This window comes from Leopardus geoffroyi, chromosome A1, assembly GCF_018350155.1.
Source record: "Leopardus geoffroyi isolate Oge1 chromosome A1, O.geoffroyi_Oge1_pat1.0, whole genome shotgun sequence".
In the NCBI taxonomy this organism is placed as follows: Eukaryota; Metazoa; Chordata; class Mammalia; order Carnivora; family Felidae; genus Leopardus; species Leopardus geoffroyi.
The window spans coordinates 125,028,659-125,054,588 of NC_059326.1; the positions used below are offsets into that span (position 1 = coordinate 125,028,659).

Here is a 25,930-nt window from a genome sequence, read left to right on the forward strand (position 1 = left end):
GGCTTTAAGGTTCACTGGGTCTCTGTCACAACTACTCATCTCTGCCCTTGTAGCAGAAAAACCCATAGAAGATATGTGAATGAATGGGGATGGCTGTGTTCAAAAAAAACTTTGTTTACAAAAGCTGGCACAGGCTAATTTGATCCCCTTGTAGTATGCTAATATCTGCTCTCTACTCACATGACTTGACTCCTGAAAAAACTGCTAAAGAAAAGAAAATCAGAAATGTAGAAGTGGGCACAAAGAGATTTCTACTTATTTCTTAAAATGTGAAAATACGGAAACAACTTTTGTCCAACAATAAATAAATGCTTATGTAGTTAGATCTATCTACTCAGTGGAAAATGATGCCACCATTAAATTTTTACTATGTATATGAAGAGTTTAGTAACAAGTAGTATATGAAATTGTACATCTCTATAGATAAATGATCTAAATAATGTTTACAAAATATATACTGTAAAAAGATTAGCAGAAAAATTCCAGGATGGAATTTTTTTTTAAGTCAGAAAAGCATTTCAGTAGTAAGTTATACTTGCAGTGGGACTGAATTGTGGAATTTTTTTTTTCTAAATCTTTTGAGTAAGCTAATTTTGGTGTAATTTGAAAAGTTACTTGAGCTGGGATCATCTTTGCCATTAATATTTTTATTATAGATTGTTGTATAAATAATTTCTCCAGTATTTGTTAATTTTTGTCATTGCTGCATGCATATTTTGACAGCATTTCCCCACTCCATGTAGCTCCATAATTATGAAAAGAGATAAAGAAAAGGGGCAGATAGTCAGGAGGGAGAGAGACTAGTAAGTATGCCTTCACCTGAGGAATCATGCATCCTGACTTTGCTAGACCTGTTTAGCTTTTAGGAACGTTTTTTAGGAAACTGTTACTTTACTATCACTCATTCAGACCAGTTTTTCATGAACAGCAGAATCTGGGGGCTACATGGGTCTCTTAAGATTATAGTTTATATACTGAATTGTACTCATAGCAAGGAAAGCTTAACTCAAAATCTTATTTAAAGTTACTCTACTAATTAATAGGAAAAATAAATTTCTCAAATAGTTGTATGTAAGATTTCCTAACAAGAATTTCTATTTTTTCATATTGTAAAGAATCCAAAACTGTTTTTAGCTATGTCATTAATTCTGTATTATATTCTTTTCTGTTTAATGCTTTCATTTCCCCTTCCTTACAGTATCAAAGATGAGGAGGAACAGATGTGTCCTATTTGCTTGTTGGGCATGCTTGATGAAGAAAGTCTCACTGTGTGTGAAGACGGCTGCAGGAACAAGCTGCATCACCACTGCATGTCAATCTGTATGTGGCTCTTTCCTCCCCCTGCTCACTCAGAATAGTTGCTCTATGATCCAACTATATTATTTAGGATTTTAACATGACTTTTGTGGAGACTAGGGAGAGAAGAAAAGAAGTATATCTAGGCCCTCAGGTAAAGTTTTCAATGAATTGGAGTTTAGGATCCTTTAAGAGATGAGCTGTGTGAGCAAAGAAATGTAACATAGTGTGATACATATAGTAATGGAAGGAGTGCACAGAATTAGAAACATGATTCTGGTCTTGAAGTGTACATGGAGGTGAAGAGGTAGAAGACCTGGGCAGGCATGACAGGGTAACATCAAAGCAAGTTTGAAATAACATTACCAGGTAATCAAGTGGGCAGAATGTTTTGAAAAATAGTTAGCAAAATACATGTTGTAACTAAAAAAACAGCATTTGCAAGAGGTATGTGCATCAGAGTAAAATTTAACCTACTGTGTTTGCCTGCTTCTAGGTAAATAGATCAGGCTGTTTTTTGAGGTTCTTTCAATATAAACCTATACTAGCCACTAGCAACAATTATTATATATAACTACTTAATGTTAAGCATTTATATTTTTGTAAAGTTCTTCCCTTTAATTTTTCAGGGGCAGAAGAATGTAGAAGAAATAGAGAACCTTTAATATGTCCCCTTTGTAGGTCTAAATGGAGATCTCACGATTTCTACAGGTAACAGTTTTGAATTAATGATTTGGACGTATCTAATAAAAAGTTAAAATGTTCCCTAAATGTTATTTAAATCTGTTAATTATTTTTAACAAGATTTTGTTAATTTTCAATTAGCCATGAGTTGTCAAGCCCTGTGGATTCCCCTTCTTCCCTGCGAGCTGCACAGCAGCAAACCATACAGCAGCAGCCTTTGGCTGGATCACAACGAAGGAGTCAGGAGAGCAATTTTAACCTTACTCATTATGGAACTCAGCAGATTCCTCCTGCTTACAAAGATTTAGCTGAGCCATGGATTCAGGTAAATGGTTCTTGTTCTTCATTTCTCAAATAAACCTTTATAGACCACTTAACGTAGTTGTCTCCCAGTTGTTTATAGTTTAAGAAAATACTTTTACTTTGCCTCCATCATGACTCTTACTCGATGGAAATTTCTACCTTTGGTGTTAATACTATGCTGCTTATTATAAAGCTTAAATTTCAAAAATTTTTGGAGCCTCACCGCCCATCTCTAGAACCATCAGACATTAAGGATTATCCAAGGATAGACACTAGACCCCTTCAGTGCTAACTTATTCAAATGTTTAATCCCATTCCTACTATTTCTCATTTCTGTATCTTCATGGCATATATATAATAGCTGCTTAATAATTGCTGAGTGGTTGAAAAAAAATGTATGATATTTGCCTTATATTAGTTATTTTTATTTGTAAGGGCAGTTCCTATTCCTTTATTTTCTCTTTGGATGAAATATTTTTTTCTTCCTTAATCAGAATTTCTACTGGTTGTTTGCTTGGATTCTAGTGATTTTTCTTTGTTATTTTAGTCCATGATATTTAAAAATGTAGAATCCCAGGGGTGCCTGGGTGGCTCAGTCAGGTAAGTGTCCAACTCTTGATTTTGGCGCAGGTCATGACCTCATGGTTCATGGGATCCGGCCCTGTGTTGAATTCCACGCAAAGCATGGAGCCTGCTTAAGATTGTCTTTCCCTCTGCCCCTCTCCCCACCTCGTTCACTCTCTCTGTAAAATATGAATGAATGAATGAACGAATGAATCCCAAACCAATATCTCCAGTAGATAAGTGAAGTAAAATATTTTCAATAATCTGTTAAGTTCTGTTTAACTGTTAAATTTGTCAATGGACACACTAACTCATTCAGTTTATATGTCATTAGGATTTATTTCCTTTTTCTTTTTATGACCACTATAGTCCTGAAGCTTTTGAAACTCTTCTCAGCATGTAATCAACCTATCATGAATCTAATAAAATTTCCAAACTTAATAAACATACCTTATTTTAACTGGTTCATTAATGATATTTAACATAGGCCCTCACCTATAAATCCTCAGGAGAACTCTCAAATTGATACTGAGCTATTGGATGCTATTCTTTCAAGGCAGTGGTCTAGTGTGTTTTGTTTAAGCTTTAGGTTGCACTTAATGTTATCTATTCCTAGTTTTTTACTAAGAATATAAGACAGAATTAAGACTTTGATCATAGTATGCTTTTTAACAGTGCCAGGCATATAATAATTTAACTATATCCTAGTTAATTTATTCTCCTTTATTAACTTAAAACATCTATAAATAAGTCATTTGTTTTCCCCAAAATGGTGTTTATTCATCTCTAAAATTTCAAAAATTTTCATATGATAAATTTTCTTAGGTATTAAGTTTACTTTTAGTTAATTGTCCCATAATGTCAAGACCATGTACTCTTTCCGTTATTTAGGGACTCTTGCTTTGCAGACATGGTAATGATGTGTTGTTTTTTTGTTTTGTTTTGTTTTTTTTTTTTTTTTTGAGAGAGAGAGAGAGCAAGAGTGCAAGCAGGGAAGGGGCAGAGGAAGAAGGACAGAGAATCCTAAGCGAGCTCCACACCCAGTGCAGAGCCTGACATGGGGCTCTATCTCACCACCGTGAGATCATGACCTGAGCCAGTATCAAGAGTCAGCAGTTTAATTGACTGAGCCACCCAGGCGCCCCAACATGCACTTTAATTATAGGCATATCATTATCCTTTGCTGATTTGAACACAAGAGTTTTTTTTTTTTTTCTTTTAGCTTTAGATTTTTCCACTCCATTCATTATAGTTCCATCTAATTTTGCTGAGTGTTTTTTTTCTTTTACCTTTTTCTACAAGACAGAAATCACATTAAGGGCTTTTGACTTACCACTGTCATCTGTAGGAGAAATACTCTGTATCCCTTGGACAGTCCAGTGCCTGTTTTGATTTGGCTTTATCTTCAGTTTTTTCTCTGTAACTACCATATTATGAATTCAGAGTTGGGGTTCTTCACAGGTTTTTTTCTTTGGTAAGCATAAGAGTACAGAAATGTATAAATATCCATCTAATTACTTAATGGAGTTCACTCTTAATTTTATTTGAGCTAATAAATGTTAAGGGCTTTTGATAATTACCAGTTAAACTTGAGTATTAAATTCCTCCTTAGGATTTTTAAGTGGCTAGACATATTTGAACCTGCGTAGATTGATAGAGACTTAAGAAATGTCCGCAATTTTTCAAAAATCATGCTTATTTCCAAATACTTTAGGTTTATTGGTTTTTCTTCACATTAAATTCATTGTGTTTTTTTGATTATAGGTATTTGGAATGGAACTCGTTGGCTGCTTATTTTCTAGAAACTGGAATGTAAGAGAGATGGCTCTCAGGCGTCTTTCCCATGATGTTAGTGGGGCTCTGCTATTGGCAAATGGGGAGAGCACTGGAAATTCTGGGAGCAATGGTAGAAGCAGCCCGAGTGCTGGAGCCACCAGTGGGTCTTCCCAGACCAGTATCTCAGGAGACGTGGTAGAGGCATGCTGCAACGTTTTATCAATGGTCTGTGCTGACCCTGTCTACAAAGTGTACGTTGCTGCTTTAGTAAGTAGCTTTATTATATAACCAAAGCATTATGGTTGTGGTGTTTTTTTTTTAAGTTTGTAGATATCATCCTTAAAATCCAGTAAAACTACCTTACCTGATTTAATTTTGGAAAATACAAGTTTTTATTCCATAATCCCAGGAATTACAATTTTCCATTTAATCTCTTCATTTGGATTTTACTTGTTTTAATCTATTCAAGTTTTATTATATACTGTTGCCTTTTCTCCCCTAAGACAACAGTGTCTTGCTCTTCATATCTTTACTTTTTCCTTACACCTTACATATGATCAGATTAAAAATGTTCTTAATGGATAGCAAGTGATCAAAGCTACTTAGATTTTTTTGAAAATTTGCCATTAGTTACACATTAAGGAGAACTGATTGTTAATATTGTTGTATGTAAATTCAGGATTCTTTTCACAGAGGAAGGTTCTAGGACACAGATGATTCAGTTTTTCTAATTTAACCTATTGGAAGTTGTGTTTCATAAATGAGATGGAATAAAGAGCTTGTTTCATTTGTAATTTTGGAGGCTATTTGACTTTTTTCATTCTGAGTATACATAACTTTAGAACAGTTTTTCAACCTCAGCACTATTGACACTGAGCCAGATAATTATTTGTTGGGGGCAAGGGTGCTGTCTTGTGCACTGTAGGAGGTGTAGGAGCAACCCTGACCTCTCTCTACTGGATACCCATAACACACCTCTCTTACCCCTCCTCCCCATCATGACAACCCAGAATGTCTCCAGGCATTGCTGAGTGTCCCTGGAGGGATGCAGTTGCCCCAATTCACAACCACTGCTTCAGAATAATTCTTACCTAGCCAGTTTCAAAACTCATTAATCCCTCTGCTTCCACTTTTTTTCTAATCATTCTATAACACCTATGCCTAATAAATCTTCTTTTTGAGAGGTAGTATAGCCTGATGGTTATGAACATGAATTTAGAGTCAGAACTGAGTGACCTCCTAATTTATCATCCTAACTAGGATACTTAAATAATCTGCTAGTTCAACTGGGACTAGCATAGGTAATCTGGACATAAGGTTAAGATTATAGAGACCTTGATTCAAATTCTGGTTCTTCCACTGGCTAGCATTGTGATTTTAGGACTCTTTAATTTCAGGTTTCTCACCTATAAGGAAAATACTACCTCTTAGGTTTGAAATGAGATTATGTAAAACCTCTAATCATAATGTCTGGAACATTGAACATTGACTATACAGTAGCCATCAGTATTCCTTAAAGACCACTTTGATTATTCCCCAGCTTAGAAACCTTTAGGTGTTTCTGTTGCTTTAGCAGCATTTCCAAAAGTATATTCCATGGAAGTTTGGCAGGATTATGAAAACTTCCCTTGAAGACAGAGTTCTTTGTTCAGTTAAAATTGATAAGCAATGAATTACACAAATTAAATGGGTTGTTCACTGAAGGCTTCTAGGAACCTTCAGTAAGCTAACGTACATTGGAAATCTATGAGATCAAGGAGTAGGATGCATTATTTCCCAAATATTTCTTACCTTGGTCTATTTTTTCATGTAGAATATTCAGGGACCAGCATAACATAAAGACCAATGTTCTTGGCCCAACTTTTAACCTCCTTCTTCTTACTGTTATCTAACACAAACCTTCAGACATACTTGACTATTCAATAGACTGCCTGTCTGGTTGTTGCTTAAGTTCAGATGGTTTCCCATCTAGTTAGTGAGCTGTAGAGGGAAGGGACTCAGAATCATACTATATTCTGATTCCTCTATAATTACTTAGTGCGCCAAGCATAAGGCAGGCAGAAGTGGTTCCTTCCCTTAAAGCTCTCCCTCCCCTCTGTCCTCCTTTTTCTTCCTCTCCCTCGCCATACATAATTCTTTGCTGAACCTTTGGAGAGTTAATTTGTAGGCATCATGACATGGTATTTCACCTCATATACTTTAGCATATATCTCTTGAGAACAAATACATTCTTCTGTTCCAGCAATGTTCTTTACAGCTAAGCTGCAGACTTTCTTCAGTTTTCACCAGTTTTTCCATAATGTCTTTTTTTCTGTTTTAGGATCCAGTCCAGAAACTCACATAGCATTTAGTTATCATGCTCCCTTAATCTCTTCCCATCTGTGACAGCTCCTCAGTCTTTCCTTGTCTCACATAGATCTTGACACTTTGAAAGTGTGCTGACCACTTATTTTGAACAATGTCCCTCATTTTGGGTTTATGATATTTCCTCATGATTAGATTCAGTTTATGCATTTTTCACAAGAATATCAGAGATTTATGTGCATTCTTAGTGCACTGTATCAAGGGGTACATGATGTGCCAAGTACTGGTGATGCTGTCCTTCATCACTTGGTAAAGGTGATGTTTATGGGGTTCCTTGCTATAAAATGATAATAAATGTTTTGAGGCAGATACTTTGAGACTATGCAAAGACCTTGTTTCTCTTCAGAATTTCGCTCACTGGTTTTAGCATTTTTCAGTGGATCTTGTCTACAGCAGTTATTATTGTGGTATTCTAATGGTGACTTCCTATTTCTCTCATTCCTTCTACATTAATAGGAATTCTTCTATAAAGAGGAGCTGTCTCTTCTGCCTCATTGTGTATTTATTCAGTTTTTAAATTTTATCAATATAGGCTGATGAGTATTTTAGTCTGTGGGTTATAATGCAATCCTGTCATCATTTAAGTTGTTGCTCATATTATTCTAGTTTTGGCCACTGGAAACTTTTCATTTTGAAATACATACTTTAAAAATTATAGAAATAGTTCAGAGCATTTCTTTCTACCCCATCTATTTATTTATTCAGTTTTTTATTTGTATCAATATGGATTCATGGATTATTTTATTTATGGGTTATAAATCTATTCCTATCATTATGTATTGTTTATTAAATTGTCTCAGATTATACCAGAGTCTCTGATGCTTTTCAAATGCAGTTAAACTGACCTTCAGGTTTCCCCCCCCCTCCCCCCCCAGAAAACATTGAGAGCCATGCTGGTATATACTCCTTGCCATAGTTTGGCAGAAAGAATCAAACTGCAGAGACTTCTCCGGCCAGTTGTAGACACCATCCTAGTCAAGTGTGCAGATGCCAATAGGTAAGGCCCTATTGATGAACTGCTTCAAACCCTCTTATATTAAAAGCCTAGCAACAAGCCTCATACCTGGTGAGTATTTGATACATATTTATTAAATGAGGCTTTGAATATTGTTTTCTAAAATGAGATTTGAAATTAAAATGTAACACTGAAAGATTTTCAGCACTAGGGAGAAGGGCTAATGGCAAGTAAAAACCAGGCTAACAAACTGCATGGATAACCACATTATTGTGTTGTGATTTTCTTTTATTATAAAGCAATATCCTTAATCTCAAGGCCAGTTGGTAAGAATAGTAGCTGATACAAATATAATCTCATTTTAGAGAATGAGTTACACAGGATAGGAACCTATAAAATCATTATACCTGGTTGAAAAAACCCAACCATTCCATATTTGCTGTGTAATGGAATTTTACTCTGACAGTTTATGTTTAAAACAACAATAACAAATTGCATATATCATTGCAATATCCATAAAAACTGACAAGGAGCAAGAGTAATGCTAACTGGGAGAGTAGAGATAGTAAGGTAGAGAAGTGAGGCATGATCATAGTAAAATAAGCTTAGGCTGTGCCTTTATGAGACCACTGGTTCACTCTTATTTTCCCGTTCTGTGAAGTGGGAGGAAAAGATGACTTTTCACTTAGTGAGCATAGCTGGGAACAGTTGTTTGGTGGTTCTCACCTCTTCACATCTAGCCGGTCTCAGGTGGTAAGGAAGCATGGACTCACCCTTGTGCCTCTGCCATTACACCCATTTGGAGCTCTCTCAGCCCAGCCTTTGTCTTCCTCCTCCCATCGCATGCTGTCATTTGTAACTGGTCTCAAAAATTAGGTGCTTAGATTTGATTTGCTTCACATTTCATTACGTCTTTTTCCTCCATTGTTTTCTCTACCCAAGCCTATGGATTGAAAGTATTAGAGATTTTCTTATTAAGGAGAGTCCTATAATATCTCAAGAACATTAACAGGCAAATTAACAAATCATTAGCAAAATGCACAGAAAAATCACATGGTTTTTCAGTATGAGAATCAGTATTTTTCTGAAAACTTCATTGCTTTTGTGGCAGTTGTTGTGTGCTTTCCAGAATTCTAAAGTTAGATTGTTTACCTGGTTGCTTCGATGATGGACATTATAAAAAATACAGTAGAGGTTTTAAGATACTTGGAACTCACTCTGGCTATATAAGAGAACATGAAGGTTTTGGAGGGGAAGGTTTTGTTTTTAATTCAAGAGATTCTTAGTGAAAATTCAGAAATCAAAATGAGTCTTCTTTTTTAATGAAGTAATCAAAATATGCCTTTTATCTGGTTTGCTATTTAAATCAACATTTGCTAAGAGCCACTAGTAAAGATTCTGTGCTTAACATAGATGAGGTAAAGCTTATGAAATTAGACCTTAAATAATGAATATTATCTGTAGCAACACTGTAAATTGATTTTAGTGGTAGAAAAGCAAATACTTGTGAAACTATTTTTTGCCACCTTTTCATATGGCATTACATTACTATTATCCTTTTGTCCTTTTAATGTGTATTTTATCCAGGATAAGATCCAAGTCTGATGTTGCTTCTTTCATTTTTAGTCGCACAAGTCAGCTGTCTATATCAACCCTGTTGGAATTGTGCAAAGGCCAAGCAGGAGAGTTGGCAGTTGGCAGAGAAATACTTAAAGCTGGTAAAATCTTTTTACTTAAAATAAATGTAGCAGGTCTTATCATAATCCCATAATCTCTGATAGGGCAGCTGTATACAGGATTTTCAAGTAATTGTGTAAATTGATTCAGTCAGCTAACATTAGAAATAGGAATTAATCTAAACAATACTTAAAATGAATATAATTAGAGTATTTTTCTTGGTCTTTATGCTATTTTGATCATGTTTTAGATTTTAGTATCACTATTTTTCAGTTATTTGTTAATTCCTTTTTGTAGGATCCATTGGTATTGGTGGTGTTGATTATGTCTTAAGTTGTATTCTTGGAAACCAAACTGAATCAAACAACTGGCAAGAACTTCTGGGCCGCCTTTGTCTTATGGACAGACTGCTGTTGGAATTTCCTGCTGAATTTTACCCTCATATCGCCAGTACTGATGTTTCACAAGCTGAGCCTGTTGAAGTCAGGTAATTTTTCTTCTGCAAATATATTACTTTGTTCTTCTCTCCTACCCCATCCCTACCTTACCCCGTCCCCCCCTCCCCAAAGAAGGACACATTTTAGAAAGACTTAGAAACTACAGAACATATACAGGTTACTACCAATACCTTAATATTTGATTGACATAAAAACCTCAAGCCTGGGCTATTTAATTGAAAATATATAGATCCTTTGTACTGAAAGGACTGTTTTTAAATGTATAAGCTTCTTTTTATTTGTGTATATTTTGCAGTAGTTTTAACTTGTAATTGAATGTGTTTTTTTCTTTCAGGTATAAAAAGCTGCTGTCCCTCTTAACCTTTGCTTTGCAGTCCATTGATAATTCCCACTCAATGGTTGGCAAACTTTCCCGAAGGATCTATTTGAGTTCTGCAAGAATGGTTACTGCAGTACCCCATGTATTTTCAAAACTGTTAGAAATGCTGAATGTTTCCAGTTCCACTCATTTTACCAGGATGCGTCGTCGTCTGATGGCTATTGCAGATGAGGTGGAAATCGCTGAGGCCATCCAGCTGGGCATAGAAGACAATTTGGATGGTCAACATGACAGCTTTTTGCAGGCATCTGTCTCTAACAGCTTTCCTGAAACCACAGAGAACAGCTCCCTTGAGCACACAGACCATTTAGAGAAAACTGGAAAAGTACTGTGTGCCACAAAACTGAGTGCCAATTCAGAAGACATTACTGACAGACTGGGCAGCATTTCAGTAGGACTTCCTAGTTCAACAACAATGGAGCAACCAAAGCCAGTGGTTCAAACTAAAGGCAGACCCCACAGTCAGTGTTTGAACTCCTCTCCTTTATCTCATCATTCCCAATTAGTGTTTCCATCCTTGTCAACTCCTTCTTCATCTGCCCCATCTGCACCAGTTGCTACCGGAACAGATATCGCTAAGCATAGACCTCAGGGATTCATTCCCTGCAAAATACCTTCTGCATCTCCTCAAACACAGCGTAAGTTTTCTCTACAGTTCCAGAGAAACTGTTCCGAAAACAGAGACTCAGATAAACTTTCCCCCATCTTTACTCAGTCAAGACCCCTGCCTTCTAGTACTATACACAGGCCAAAGCCATCTCGACCTACCCCAGGTAATACAAGTAAACAAGGAGATGTCTCAAAGAATAGCATGACACTTGATCTGAAAAGTAGTACTTCCAAATGTGATGACAGCTTTGGTGGCAGCAGCAATAGCAGTAGTGCTGTTATACCCAGTGATGAGACAGTATTCACCCCAGTAGAAGAGAAATGCAGATTAGACGTCAATACAGAACTCAATTCCAGCATTGAGGACCTTCTTGAAGCATCTATGCCTTCAAGTGACACAACAGTAACTTTTAAGTCAGAAGTTGCTGTCCTGTCTCCTGAAAAGGATGAAAATGATGATACCTACAAAGATGATGTGAATCATAATCAGAAGTGCAAAGAAAAGATGGAAGCTGAAGAAGAAGAAGCTTTAGCAATTGCCATGGCAATGTCAGCGTCTCAGGATGCCCTCCCCGTAGTTCCTCAACTACAGGTTGAAAATGGAGAGGATATCATCATTATTCAACAGGATGTAAGTACAAGTCTTAAAGAGATTAGAGTTTCTTTGTACCGCTAAAATCTAATTCAGAAATGATGTTTTTTACACGAGTTAATCATTAGAAGCAATTTTTCACATAGAATTACATATTGTATACAATATCGTGTCATTGCTTAAACACACACTCCTTGACTATTTCAAAGGCATTTCTGGTTGGTTCTATAATGGTGATCACTTCTGCATTTGACATTGGTCACAAACACTGCCCATTCAGAGGTCAACTTTATAGGTAGTTTGGGAAGCCAGACTGAACAAGAATAATATTTTGCGAGGCTAATTTCACAGATCCTTCCTCTTTTAACTTAATAGTAAAAAGATTGCTTTCATTTAATATGTAGACACCCGAAACTCTACCAGGACATACCAAAGCAAAGCAACCTTACAGAGAAGACACTGAATGGCTAAAAGGTCAGCAGATAGGCCTTGGAGCATTTTCTTCTTGTTATCAGGCTCAAGATGTGGGAACTGGAACTTTAATGGCTGTTAAACAGGTAAATATCTGGTGAGCACATAAATGATTTAAATTATAAAAATGAAGCATGAGCAAATAAGAAAAGTAAAGGCTAGGTCCCTTTGTGTATATGCTTTTGTTCTTTGATTATCACAAACCTAAATTTCAAAGTAAATACTGCCAAAGCACCAAAAGCATCATGAATTCTATTGAAAAGCTGAAGCATGATTATTTTAACAAATTATAGAAACGATCCCTCAAAGTACAGTCTTTAAGTGTGACTATGCATGACGATTCTAAGATGCAACATCAAGGTGGGCCTAATAGTGGCTGTTTTTGGTTTTTGGTTGTGCTTTTTATAAACAGAGGTATGGTTTCATACTCCTTTTAGCAATGTTACCAATGTACCATCATCTGGGGGGCTCTGGTAGTTTACTTTTTATGATGAGCATGCTTATCAAGATAAGAAAATAATGAAGTTTTCATTTTTAAATCACATTGGTTCTTCCATGAATTGGCTTTTCTCATTCTGTCTTTGGTTTGGGAGGATTGGCTATGTCCCATCTTTTTGTCACTTTTCTGATATTTCACTGCTTAAGCCACACCCTGTCTAAAAGCGTTTGAATTGGCTTTTCATGAAGTATCTACATTGCATCCATGAGCATAAATGCCAATTCCTATTATATAAGCTAATATGAATTTGCCCATTTTAGATCAGGTTGTCAGTGAAAACTGTAAATAGAAATTCATCAGAATTAAAAACCTTGTAAACGTGGTTATTGAAACAGGTGACATATGTCAGAAATACATCTTCTGAGCAAGAAGAAGTAGTGGAAGCATTAAGAGAAGAGATCAGAATGATGAGCCATTTGAATCATCCCAACATCATTAGGATGTTGGGAGCCACATGTGAGAAGAGCAATTATAATCTCTTCATCGAATGGATGGCAGGTATGTTCATGTTTTAAATTACCAATAGTAGTACATGAATTTAACTTTCTGGTTGACGTTAAATTTAGGAAAAACATTTTGATGAATACATATTTTTATTAAATAGCTTGAATTTCTAAAAGCAAATCACCCTAATAATATAAACTGTAAATAACTTGTCTTTAAATACAAATAAAATATTGTCTCTAACTTTTAAACTTTTTCAGTGGTTTATTTTTGAGAGAGACAGAGACAGAGTGTGAGCAGGGGAGGGGCAGAGAAAGAGGCAAACACAGAATCCGAAGCAGGCTCCAGGCTCTGAGCTGTCAGCACAGAGCCCAACACGCGGCTGAACCTTACAAACCTCGAGATCATGACCTGAGCGGAAGTCGGACGCTTAACCAACTGAGCCACCCAGGGGCCCCTCTGTGTTTCTTTTTAAATGATTATATAGCATTCTTTTATAAGAATAATTTTTTTTAGGGGCGCCTGGGTGGCGCAGTCGGTTAAGCATCCATCTTCAGCCAGGTCATGATCTCGCGGTCCGGGAGTTTGAGCCCCGCGTCAGGCTCTGGGCTGATAGCTCAGAGCCTGGAGCCTGTTTCCGATTCTGTGTCTCCCTCTCTCTCTGCCCCTCCCCTGTTCATGCTCTGTCTTTCTCTGTCCCAAAAATAAATAAACGTTGAAAAAAAAATTAAAAAAAAAAAAAAAATTTTTTTTAAACTGCTATGTATAAGACCCATATTTTTCCAGGTGGCTGTCATTAGTTGGACAGATTTGAGATGTTTTAACATGACAATATAAAAGTGAAATTAAGATATAACTTGGAGGGGCACCTGGGTGGCTCAGTTGGTTAGGCATCCAACTTGGGCTCAGGTCACAATCTCATGGTTCTTGAGTTCAAGCCCCACATTGGGCCCTGTGCTGACAGCTCAGAGCCTGGAGCCTGCTTCAGATGCTGTGTCTCCCTCTCTCTCTGCCCCTCCCCAGCTCGTGCTCTCTCTCAAAAATGAATAAATGTTAAAAAAAATAAATAGAAAAAAGATACAACTTGGAAAAATTAAGCAATGAAGCATAAAATTGAACCTTATCTACGTGAATAAATAATGACAAAATATACCATATATACAGTAAAACAAGTAACTTGGGATGTAATGAATGAATAAGTGGTTTAACTTTTTAGATTTTTTGTGTTTGAAGAGTTGATTTTTATTTTTAATATGTTCTCTGATGTTGGTCATAGCTAGGTTGATGGTTGTTTTCAGGTTGACTATTACAAATACTTCTCAGTGAGGTTTACTGGTTTGTGACTTGTACCAGGTCACAACTAGTAGATAATAGAACATGAAGCCTAATGCTCGATCTTCTGGCTCCTCCTATTCTCTTTACCTTCTGCTAAGTAACATGTTAGCACTGTTTATTTAAGTCTTATTATTAAGAAAGGTATTTTGGGGGTGCGTGGGTGGCTCATTCGGTTAAGTGTCTGACTTTGGACATGATGTCGCCCGTCATGATGTCCTCAGGTCATGATGTCGCAGTTTGTGAGTTGAGCCCCACCTCGGGCTCTGTGCTGACAGCTCAGAGCCTGGAGCTGCTTCAGATTCTCTATCTCCCTCTCTGCCCCTCCCCTGCTCACGTACTCTCTCTCAAAAACAAAGAAACATTAAAAAAGTTTTTTTAAAGGTATTTTGGGGGTACCTGGATGGCTCAGTTGATTGAGCATTAGATTCTTGATTTTGGCTTATCTCACGGTCATGAGATCAGGCCCCACATTGGGCTCCACACTGGGGGGTGAAGCCTGCTTAAGAATCTCTCTCCCTCTCCCCCCTAATGCTCTCTCTCAAAAAAAAAAAAAAAAAAAAAAAAAGTGTTTTATGTATCTATCAAAAAGAGAGGTGAATGGTACATTTCAGAAATGGCTCCATGCAAAACTATTAAGTTTTAAAGCTTTCTGAAATCTTGACCTCCCAAAAAACTAGTTCATGAAAGTTTGATGAAAATGTCTAATTGTTGGGAATGTGTTAGTTTTTAAATCAGTTTCACTTCTGATGCAGTGTATAAATATAACATTCCATACATGAATGTGAGTTCATGTGGTGCAAGCTAATGTAACCAAAATGTAATCAATGGTTTTAATTTGGCTTAAATTTATGATAACTATCATTACATGTTTGTCTTAAAGGGGGATCTGTGGCTCATTTGCTCAGTAAATATGGAGCCTTCAAAGAATCAGTAGTTATTAACTATACTGAACAATTACTTCGTGGCCTTTCATATCTCCATGAAAACCAGATCATTCACAGAGATGTCAAAGGTAAGAATTCTTTTCATTACTACCTATTAGCAAGAGGTAGAAATCAAATGTAGTTTTAAAACTCAGACCTTTGTTGATAATTTCTAACTTGAAATTATCTATGGGACTGTTTCCCCTGAGTAACTCAAATCACTAGAATTATTCTAAGCGAAAGGAACCTTTGGAATCATATAATCTGCCTTCCTTAGGCTGTGACTTTTCCATTCTTACTGCTGATTTTTTTTTTTTTTTTTTCAGTCTGATAACTAATGGCAAACCAAGTATAAAATTCAGGTCTCTGATTACCTTTCTTGGTCTCCTGATTTCTACTGCCTCCCCAAAAGTTCCCATTCCTGGTTTTATTTATTTTTTTTCCAACGTTTTTTTTTTTTTTTTTTTTTTATTATTTATTTGTGGGACAGAGAGAGACAGAGCATGAACGGGGGAGGGGCAGAGAGAGAGGGAGACACAGAATCGGAAACAGGCTCCAGGCTCCGAGCCATCAGCCCAGAGCCTGACGCGGGGCTCGAACTCCCAGACCGCGAGATCGTGACCTGGCTGAAGTCGGACACTTAACCGACTGCGCCACCCAGGCGCCCCTCCTGGTTTTATTTAAAATAACTGGGATATTATGAACTTTTTTGAGAAAAAGCCTTTCAAATCTTTTGCAGTTTATTTTTTTTAAGAGCAGCTTTGGTTTCCTGACATGAAAGTCTTTGGCTAGTATTTGACAGTGTGTATTTTGAATTGGTCTTAGGTATATTTCAACAAATTTTGTCTTAAAATGTAAGCTACACTAAAACTTTAATGTTGAGGGAAGGTTTTTGTTGGGATTCATTGTATTAAAGATTTTCAACACTTAGTGACATTTCACTAAATGTCTGCCTTTGTATCTCTTTATGCCTTCTTACTTTCATCTTCCCTTTGAGGATTTGGATTTTATTTGTTTTACATGTCGATACCTGTGTGCCTTCGAATTGAGAGGGGAGAGTTCTCTGAACCTCTGACATACCCACTTCTTCTGTGATTGTCCTATTAGTATTTTACTGAGATTTGAATCCTTTTGTTTTTTAACATACAAGGTCATTTGCTGTTTTTGTTGACAGGTGCCAATTTGCTAATCGACAGCACAGGTCAGAGACTGAGAATTGCAGATTTTGGAGCTGCAGCCAGGTTGGCATCAAAAGGAACTGGTGCAGGAGAGTTTCAGGGACAGTTATTGGGGACAATTGCATTTATGGCACCTGAGGTGAGAAGCAGCTTTGAGTGTGCTGAAAGAAAATATCTGGAGTTCTATGTGACAGAATTATAGCAAATTAGTTTGCGGTGTTATTCAGTATATGCTTACCACTTAGAAGTCCATGAGTCTAAAAATAAGGTTTTAATGGTATCCTTGATTTCAGACTCTTAATCCCTGCCTTTCTATCTTGGTCTTGACAAAATTGTAAAAGATGGGTTTTCGTAGATTTGCTTAAAAGCTATTTCTACAAAGAATTTTGGGGTAATTTATACCACTTGTTTTGTAGTAAGCCCAAAGTGCACATAATTAGAAATCTTAACAACTGTTCTCTCTCTATTCAAAAGGGAGATGACACAGAAGCAGGACTTAGTAGAAGTTTAAGTAAACATTACAATTCTGAATTAGGCTTCTTTTGTGTTCAGAACTCTTCGTGTTCATATGTAATGATAACTGGTTGTCCTTTGGCCCCATAGTTGACTTTTAAGTGCACTGGGGCTGCTTTGAAATTCTGTGATGTGATCCTTCTTCAGAATCTCCCAGTTCTCCAAAATATTTTTTGTACCACACAGATTAAGTTTGTTGATGAAATAAATCAGACATCAGACTAGTCCATGGAATTGCTGTTTGTACCATTGTTCTGGTTTGAAATAAAAAAACTAGAATCCGTAACTACAGAATGTCTTTGTCTTTTTTTAATGGATCCTATTTCCAAATTAACTCTCTTTTTTATTTTAGGTACTAAGAGGTCAGCAATATGGTAGGAGCTGTGATGTATGGAGTGTTGGCTGTGCTATTATAGAAATGGCTTGTGCTAAACCACCCTGGAATGCAGAAAAACACTCCAATCATCTTGCTTTGATATTTAAGGTATTTATGATATAAAAATTACTTCTTTCCACTAAAATTGGCAGGAGGAAGATTTTCATGGGTTCTCCTTAACTCTCAATCTAATGTCCAGGCAGATCTTCCTTGAAATAAATATGTATGTATACATATGCAGGAATTCATATGGTGCGGTGAATGCTGGCAGCATGTACAGTTGGTTCTCATTTTTCACAGTAGTTAGGCTCCATAAAGTCATTGTGAACAATGAGTTAGCAAACAATGAGTCATTGTTCCTAGGTGAAATATGTGTTATCTCAGACTTTCAAGTGTAAAAATGTAAAGCTCTTCCTGTATATAATCCACAAATTTTTACAATCTGATTTACTATTTTCTGTATTTAAAAAATGTACACCCAAGTCAGGTGCCAAATCCTGTCTGTCCATTTCCATCAAAGAATAGAATAGTTGAGATTTTTAGCTTTTGATCCAGACATGTGCTAGGTAAAAGCTAGGGCTTTGCAGCCATATAGACCTGGTTTCAAACCCTGGTTCCATAAAGCCGTGTGACTAGGGAAATGATTTCTGTCTACCCTCTGTTTTCTTGGTTATAAAATAGGTATAATAACAGCACCTACTTCATGGGATTATTATGGGAACAAACAAAATTACCTCTGGGTCTTAGTGAAGCCCTTAGCACACAGCTGTCTGTGTGCACAGTGACTAGTATCAGTCCTGTGCACTGGCTCCCCAGCACCTCACACCTGCCATAACTTCTTCCAGCCCTTTTCACACTCCTACAAATTCCTCATTCAGTGCAGGTGTGTTTCTAATGTACTGGCCAGGTTTGGTCTTGCTCACTTGGAATAGCTCGCTGTGCTGAACATTAGAAAATGCATGATGAAGCAAAGATCACAAAAGCCATACTGGAGAATGAATATGAGTAAAGCATATAGTAAACTGAATACTCTTCCTGTCTGACCATTTTGATGCACTTAGTCTTGTTCATTTGAGACAGTAAGGAAAACCATAGATCGACCTGATCCGGATGTAGTTGATCTAAAATCCTAAAATTTGAAGGTTCTTGAAGGAAGCATCCCATCCAGCGGGTGAGTTTTTGCACAGATTGTCAGAAGGAAGTCCATCCACTGTAGCCTCAGTGCCTGTGTACAGGATGCACATACAGAGGCTTTGAAATCTATGCACATGTACTAATACATCAGAAGTTCCAATCGTGGCAAGTTTCAACACAGGTGGTTTTCTTACAGATTGCAAGTGCAACTACTGCTCCATCGATCCCTTCACATTTGTCTCCTGGTTTACGGGATGTGGCTCTTCGGTGTTTGGAACTTCAACCTCAGGATAGACCTCCGTCAAGAGAGCTACTGAAGCATCCAGTCTTCCGTACTACATGGTAGCCATTTACACAAACTATAATGGGGACAGGATGCTCATCAAGAGAAAAAAACTTTTGTGGGGAACCACGTTGATAATCTGCTGGCCTTCATGCCAACGAACAGCTATGAACAAGACCAGTGGGAACCCTTACCTAAGTATGTGATTGACAAATCATGATCTGTACCTAAGCTTAGTATGCAAAAGTCCACAGTTTGTGCAGACACTATAAACTGTGCCTTTCAAAGAACTGGCCATAGGTAAACAGAAAAGCAATGAAGTTTGCATGACTAATGAACAGCAGCATATTTTGGGGTTTTTTGGAGCACTTTTTCAGCAATATTAGCAGCTGAGGGGCTCAGGATCTATTTTAATGTTTCAATTATTCTTCCATTTCATATCATGATCACAGGCAGGGGGTTCTGCAATTCCGTTCAGTTTTTTGTCACTGGCTATAAATCAGTATCTGCCTCTTTTAGATCGGAATATGCTATAAGTAGCAGTAAATAAATATATTTTTAAAAGTTGATGACTTCTTTATGAACCACAGTTGACCTTTATTTTTTAAATGCCTGGGCAGTTGTGGTTCACTGTGCATTTTACTGTTGGCCCATTCATTTCGTTTTTGGAAATTATGGTTCTATATTTTCATTTCACCTTCACTTTTGTTTAATATTCAGGGAAAGGTGATCTTTTCAAACCAGAAAAAAAAATAGAACTAGATGTGAACTAGAGTTTATTAAATATCTTGCTATTGCAAGTGTTTTTTTAATACAGATTTTGTTTTTTTAAATTGGAATATAATAAAGTACTACCTTCATTGAGTCAGTCACTGCTCTTTTCATGCAGGTTAAATATAAATTCAGTGAAAATCAACTATTCTCTGTGATGCAGCTCACAACCAAGATCAAGATTACCTTGAAATTTATTTGAGTTCTTTTAATGTATTGGGTTCTTTTGTAGGAAACTTCACACCATTGAAGTCTTACTTTGTATGTAACAATCCATCATTCGTCATCACCACTAATAATAACATGAAACTGCTATTTTCCTTCTACCATGCATCAGCTCTTTCCACTAGGCCTGGCTGACCATTAAAGAAAAATTAACTAATGACCCAACTATTAATAATAGCGTTTGTACAAAATAAATCTGCTTGGGACTTTGAAAATGTGTTCAGAAAGAAAAGTCAAATGGATTCCACTTACTAATCCTTGAATTTTGCACAATTATCTAATGGTTTTCATCTGAGTGGAATTCAGATACATGGAATCTAGAAGGAAAATGGCAGCTCTTTTATCCTTTTTTTGTGAGTCTTTTAAAATCAAGTACTGATTAAATATTTAATACAGCTTTTTGAGATGTTAAATTTTAACTCTTCAGACGCCAGTTGAATTGTTGCAGAATGAAACAGAATTGGTTATTCTCAAAGACTCAGGATAAACTAAATAAGCTATATAGAGTACATTTTAAATGTACAACACAAATTGGAAGTAAAATAAGTTACAAGTTAAGTTTACAGGGATATATTGCATATAATTTTTAAAAGACAGTTTTGGTTTTTTGGGTTTTTGTTTTTTTGGGTTTTTTTCTATGTGAATGTGTCTCTTAGTGAAATTTTACATTCCTTTGTTTTGGAAGATTGGCAATATTTGAAGAGTTAAAAATAGTACCGAAATGTGAAGTTTGGTAGCTCTACATGTGTTGTACTTGACTTTCTTTTTTATTTTCTATCTTTTGTGTGTGACTACTTAGAATTTTCACAACTCTAATAAGATTGTTTCCAAGTTTCTCATGTGCAAGCTTTAACGGATGCACTCTTGCCATTTGATGTACTGGAAGATCACTGGTCAGATCAATACTGTGTCTGACAGAAATGTAAACTGTATAAACTGAGGAACCTCAGCTAATCAGTATTACTTTGTAGATCACATGCCCACCACATTTCAAACTCAAACTGCCTCTAGATGTCCAAATCCATTGTTTGAGTTTGTTTGCAGTTCCCTCAGCTTGCTGGTAATTGTGGTGTTTTGTTTTTTGTTTTGTTTTCAATGCAAATGTGATATAATATTCTTATTTTCTTTGGATCAAAGCTGGACTGAAAATTGTATTGTGTAATTATTTTTGTGTTCTTAATGTTATTTGGTACTCAAGTTGTAAATAATGTCTACTGCTGTTTATTCCAGGTTCTACTACCTCAGGTGTCCTATAGATTTTTCTTCTACCAAAGTTCACTTTCACAATGAAATTATATTTGCTGTGTGACTATGATTCCTAAGACTTCCAGGGCTTAAGGGCTAACTTCTATTAGCACCTTACTATGTAAGCAAATGTTACAAAAAAAAAAAAAAAAAAAAATCTCTGGGTTAAGAAAATTTGGCTTAAATGTATCCTTTGTTATTTTAAATATATCGAGATATTTTAATTAAAATTTTTACCCCATTGAACCAATTTTATAGTATTTGTACCTATTTTGGTGTTTTGTCTTTATAGTAAATAAAACTTTTTGAACAAAGGTTGGTAATTTTATTTATTTTGCCAGCTGCCCCATTATGTCTTTTATGGTTGAAGTATTCAAACCACCATCACATGTTCCTAGTAGTTGTCAAGACTCATTCAAATCCAGAACAAGGTGACTGTTTTATAGAGGTCCCTCCATTGGGAGTTTCATGCTTCTTCATGACTGGATTCAGAGTATGCCTTTGTGACAGGAATATCACAGAGGTGATGCTATGCTCTTCTTAGTGTGTCTTACCAGGAGGCGCTTACGAAGTCAGTCTGTCCGGATGCTGGTGAACTGATCATCTGAGTAGGCTTCACCAATATAAAGTTATCCTTTCCCTTTATAATTAATATGTAGCTTTATGTTAAGTATTTTGCAGAGGTAATATTTTGAGGCTACATAGTTTGTTCTTCATTCACCATTAACTCTCTGCTCTTTGCTTTCTTGAATTCTGAATTATTACTCTGTTAGTTGCCAGATGGTGATTTTCTAGTTCCTGCATTCCTTCTGTATTTTATTAATGGGCATTTTGCTATAATGACTTATTATTTATAACAAAATGGATTTGCAGATTCCTATTCAGTGAGAGCAAATCCATTATTGTCATCATGTATTTGTTCAAATTGTCATCCTTAGCCACTGGGTGCCTCTGAAAGCTAGCTTCTCTGTCCACTGGCAAGCCACCATTCTTCTCTGAACACTTCCATACTTTCAGACCTATCTTGTGTGTCTTCTACTTCAGCCTGGAGATAAGCCATTTTCCAAAGATTTCTTTGATGGAAACTGGTATTTAAAAACAGGATGGTACTCTCTCTCTCTCTTTCTGCCTCTCTCTCTCAAAATAGACTTTTTTAAAAAAGTGGGGGGTGCCTGGGTGGCTCAGTTGTTTAAGCGTCTGACTCTTGATTTTGGCTCAGGTCATGATCTTGCGGGTCATGAGTTCAAGCCCCATGTCGGGTTCTGCACTGGCAGTACAGAGCCAGCTTGGGAATCTCTCTTTCTCCCTCTCTCTCTCTCAAAATAAATGGATAAACTTTAAATAAATCAATAAATAAAAACAGGGTCCCTCTTTACATACTTTTAACTCCTTTCCTGGACAGTAAAAACTCTGACTCCCATTTACCTCAATATATCTTGTTCAAGTCCTCCACCCATGTAACCAATCTCCAATCTTCCTAATCCCCTTCAGGCTGCCTTCTCTCCCTGGGGCCCAACCCCTGCTGGACTGCCTTTGTTCCAGCTTACCTATGGGCTTTAGTATATATGTGTTTTATATATATATATATATATATATATATTTTTTTTTTTTTTAAGCTATCTTACATGTATACATAAAAGTCACATATATTATAGTGTGTGTGTGTGTGTGTGTGTGTATGAGATTTCCAATATTCCTCCTGGCCCCATTTATTCACAGCACCCCCCCCCCACCACTATCAACATCTAAGGGTTTTTTGACAAGAAGAGGAACTCTTTAAAAAAAATTTTTTTTTAATATATTTTAAGTGACTCTTTTTAACATAATCTACCTTATGTGGCTTTACAAGTTATGTACTTTCACATAAATACTACTACTGTTCCCAGGCAGCATAGATGAAACTTAATTGATTCTGTTAATTGATTCTGTTCACACAACTGTTTAAATCGTATGGTGTTTAAAAAAAAAAAACACAAAAACTGTCCTCTTACATTAACCTGCTGAGAATGGGAATGAAGATTTACTCGCCAGCTAGTATTTGTCAGTCACACCCTGGAACACAGTGATTATACTCCATTTCACAAATGCAGAAATGGGGCAATTTCAATCATTCTGCAATTCAAGCTACACCAGCCAGCGAGCTCACGTGGCCTGCCCCACAGTTTTAGTCTTAGATTGTACCTGTGGTTATGTACTCATTTCCACTTTTATCCTTCATTTTTCTGCCAGGAGTCATTTCTCACAGGACCAAACTTATCAGAAACAAGATGAATCAACCCTGCAAAACAGGTAATGTCACTGAGTAAGTGCGGGTTCAGAGGGCATTTTGTGTCTACATCTGTTTTAAACCTTCTGTATTATTTGAAAATGTGTGTCTTTTATATAGCCTCTAGATATTACTGCTGAAGGGTACACTTGTGTCATTTTCAGAAAACATTACTTTTGAGAACAGGTTTTTGCCTCAGGAATTAAATTCTATTGTGGGGCGCCTGGGTGGCTCAGTCGGTTAAGCGTCCGACTTCAGCTCAGTTCATGATCTCACAGTCCTGTGAGTTCGAGCCCCGCGTCGGGCTCTGTGCTGACAGCTCAAAGCCTAGAGCCAGCTTTGGATTCTGTGTCTTTCTCTCTGCCCCTCCCATACTCATGCTCTGTCTCTCAAAAAATGAATAAATGTTAAAAAAAAATTTTTTTTAATTCTATTGTTCTTTGATTCTATTTAAGTGATGTTAATAATTGTGTAAAAGGATGATACTGTCAGGTTAGAGATAATCTAGAAAAATGTTGGTGTATCATGCTTACACAGAAAAGCCAATGAATGCATACATGAACTAATACAGTAATACACTTGTTACAGAATAAAATGCAGGAAATACTGAAGCCACTGGGGAAAACAGTGAGTAACAGAAACTTTTGCAAACTATCTTTATGTGTCATGACAATTTTTAGGTTTGTCCTTTATTTTATTTTTTTTAACGTTTATTCATTTTTGAGAGAGACAGAGAATGAGTGAGGGAGGGGCAGAGAGAGAGGGAGACACAATCCAAAACAGGCTCCAGGCTCTAAGCTGTCAGCACAGAGCCTGACTCGGGCTTGAACTCATAAACCACAAGATCATGACCAGAGCCGAAATTGGATGCTTAACTGACTAAGCTACCCCTAGGTTTGTCCTTTCTTAATTTTAAGCTGTAAGCAAAAATCTCAGGTTAAAATGACATAAGGGAGAAAAGGATGGGCCTTTTAAAGTGGGTCATTAGGATGGACCTAGAAACCAGAGAGCATGAAACATAACCTAGATCACATCTGGCTCTGCCAATTGCCATTTGACTCTCTGAACCTCCATTTCTGCTTCTATGAAATCAAAGTGACTGTTATGTGAAGGAGAAGAACCTATGTAAGTGACCAAGAATTGCCAGGTACATTGGATACACAATATATGTTTGTATGAATGAATGAGTGACTCCAAGGGCATAGACTCAAATACTTCTTTGTGGCTAGAAGGGTCTTTAGCAGGGCTTGTGGCCAACCTGAGAGTTCATGCCAAATTCACATCCAAGAAAGGGGGTCAGAGTTCACCACACTGAAATGGGGGAAGAAAACAGAACAAAACAAAAAGTACTGCCAAAGCCTTTAAATTTTCAAAAGAAGCTGGAAATCTGGATTTTATCTGTAATTTCCTGGTTTTTAAATATTAGAAACTAATTTAAAATTTGGATTAGGAACTGTAGGCTAACCAAAATTCATATGCTAGATTTGACCTGTGGCTAGCCACTTATTAATCTCTGATTTTGGTCCAGGCTTATAAAACAAAAGAAGGTAGAAAACAGGAGTAGAATCGCCACTTTGGAAAAGTGGGTCTAGGACTTTTGTCTTCAAAGAGCTATGAGATGGGGAGAAAGTGGAGATGCTGATTATAGATGCTAGAAAACTAACCTCTGAAGAGAAAATCAATGTCTAATTATATGCGCTGATGTGAAATGTTTACCACTAAAGCGTAATTAGCAGGTAGCAAATTCTGCATATGGAGCATTCAAATATACCATTACTGTGATCTAGATAACTTTGTGAATTTATTTGACAATAGATAGGCATTATCTGTGACTAAAGGACTCCATCCATGACTGAAGCCAGTCTTACCACTTTGTAATTAACCCAGAATCACCATAGCCCAGGCCTCATGGCCCTCCTACTTTGCCAGCCATGTAGAGATAAACTTGGGCTAAACTGATGATGTAAGAGGCAAAGGCATCATGCACCAAGTTCCTTTTCCCACAGTACTGAAATTCCTGTCAGAGTTTATTTTTGAGATTACTAAATGCTATTTCCCCTTGAAGTTAATTTGCTGAAGGAGATTTCTCAACGCGTATAAAGACATACGGAGGATGAGGGTGTGACTAGGGTGAAAGGGGGAGAAAGAGAAGAGGGAGAAAAAACATGGTATGAGAGATACTGAAAAATCCTTGGCACCAAGTGGCATGACTGCATTTGTATTTTGTTTGTTTTTTTTTAATTTTTTTTTTTAACGTTTATTTTTTATTTTTGGGACAGAGAGAGACAAAGCATGAATGGGGGAGGGGCAGAGAGAGAGGGAGACACAGAATCGGAAACAGGCTCCAGGCTCTGAGCCATCAGCCCAGAGCCCGACGCGGGGCTCGAACTCACGGACTGCGAGATCGTGACCTGGCTGAAGTCGGACGCTTAACCGACTGCGCCACCCAGGCGCCCCTGCATTTGTATTTTGTAAAGATCACTCTAGTAGCATCTTAAAGAATCAAACCAGTTAGTAGCAGAGGCAGGTACAAAGTCAGAAGATAACTGCAGTGTCCAGATAAGAAATTAAGAAGGGAGAGTGACATCACGGCAGCATAAAAAGGTCCCT

General features: G+C 36.9%; 1 protein-coding gene and 1 long non-coding RNA gene across 7 annotated transcripts in view; one reads left to right on the top strand and one right to left on the bottom strand.

Annotated features, from left to right (window-relative positions):
* Positions 1–21,368, top strand: part of MAP3K1 (mitogen-activated protein kinase kinase kinase 1) — an 83,029-nt gene extending 61,661 nt beyond the window's left edge. For all 3 annotated transcript variants that reach the window (XM_045493622.1, XM_045493637.1, XM_045493629.1), the window contains exons 7-20: positions 1,199–1,320; positions 1,926–2,007; positions 2,122–2,305; positions 4,612–4,890; positions 7,863–7,984; positions 9,569–9,660; positions 9,917–10,106; positions 10,412–11,696; positions 12,062–12,214; positions 12,963–13,125; positions 15,287–15,418; positions 16,504–16,646; positions 17,373–17,504; positions 18,727–21,368. In XM_045493622.1, the coding sequence (XP_045349578.1) occupies positions 1,199–1,320; positions 1,926–2,007; positions 2,122–2,305; positions 4,612–4,890; positions 7,863–7,984; positions 9,569–9,660; positions 9,917–10,106; positions 10,412–11,696; positions 12,062–12,214; positions 12,963–13,125; positions 15,287–15,418; positions 16,504–16,646; positions 17,373–17,504; positions 18,727–18,876 (3,229 nt within the window). In that variant the 3' untranslated portion in view covers positions 18,877–21,368. The remainder of the gene's footprint in view (positions 1–1,198; positions 1,321–1,925; positions 2,008–2,121; positions 2,306–4,611; positions 4,891–7,862; positions 7,985–9,568; positions 9,661–9,916; positions 10,107–10,411; positions 11,697–12,061; positions 12,215–12,962; positions 13,126–15,286; positions 15,419–16,503; positions 16,647–17,372; positions 17,505–18,726) is intronic.
* LOC123605945 overlaps positions 1–25,930 on the bottom strand; it is an 81,212-nt gene that overhangs the window by 29,656 nt on the left and 25,626 nt on the right. For 3 of the 4 annotated variants that reach the window (XR_006716023.1, XR_006716026.1, XR_006716025.1), the window contains exons 2-4: positions 23,236–23,332; positions 10,592–10,722; positions 8,669–8,885 (exon numbers count right to left, since the gene is read on the bottom strand). This is a non-coding gene — a long non-coding RNA (uncharacterized LOC123605945). Of the gene's footprint in view, positions 1–8,212; positions 8,886–10,591; positions 10,723–23,235; positions 23,333–25,930 lie in introns of those variants that run through there. The other variant, XR_006716021.1, reaches the window with a different exon arrangement.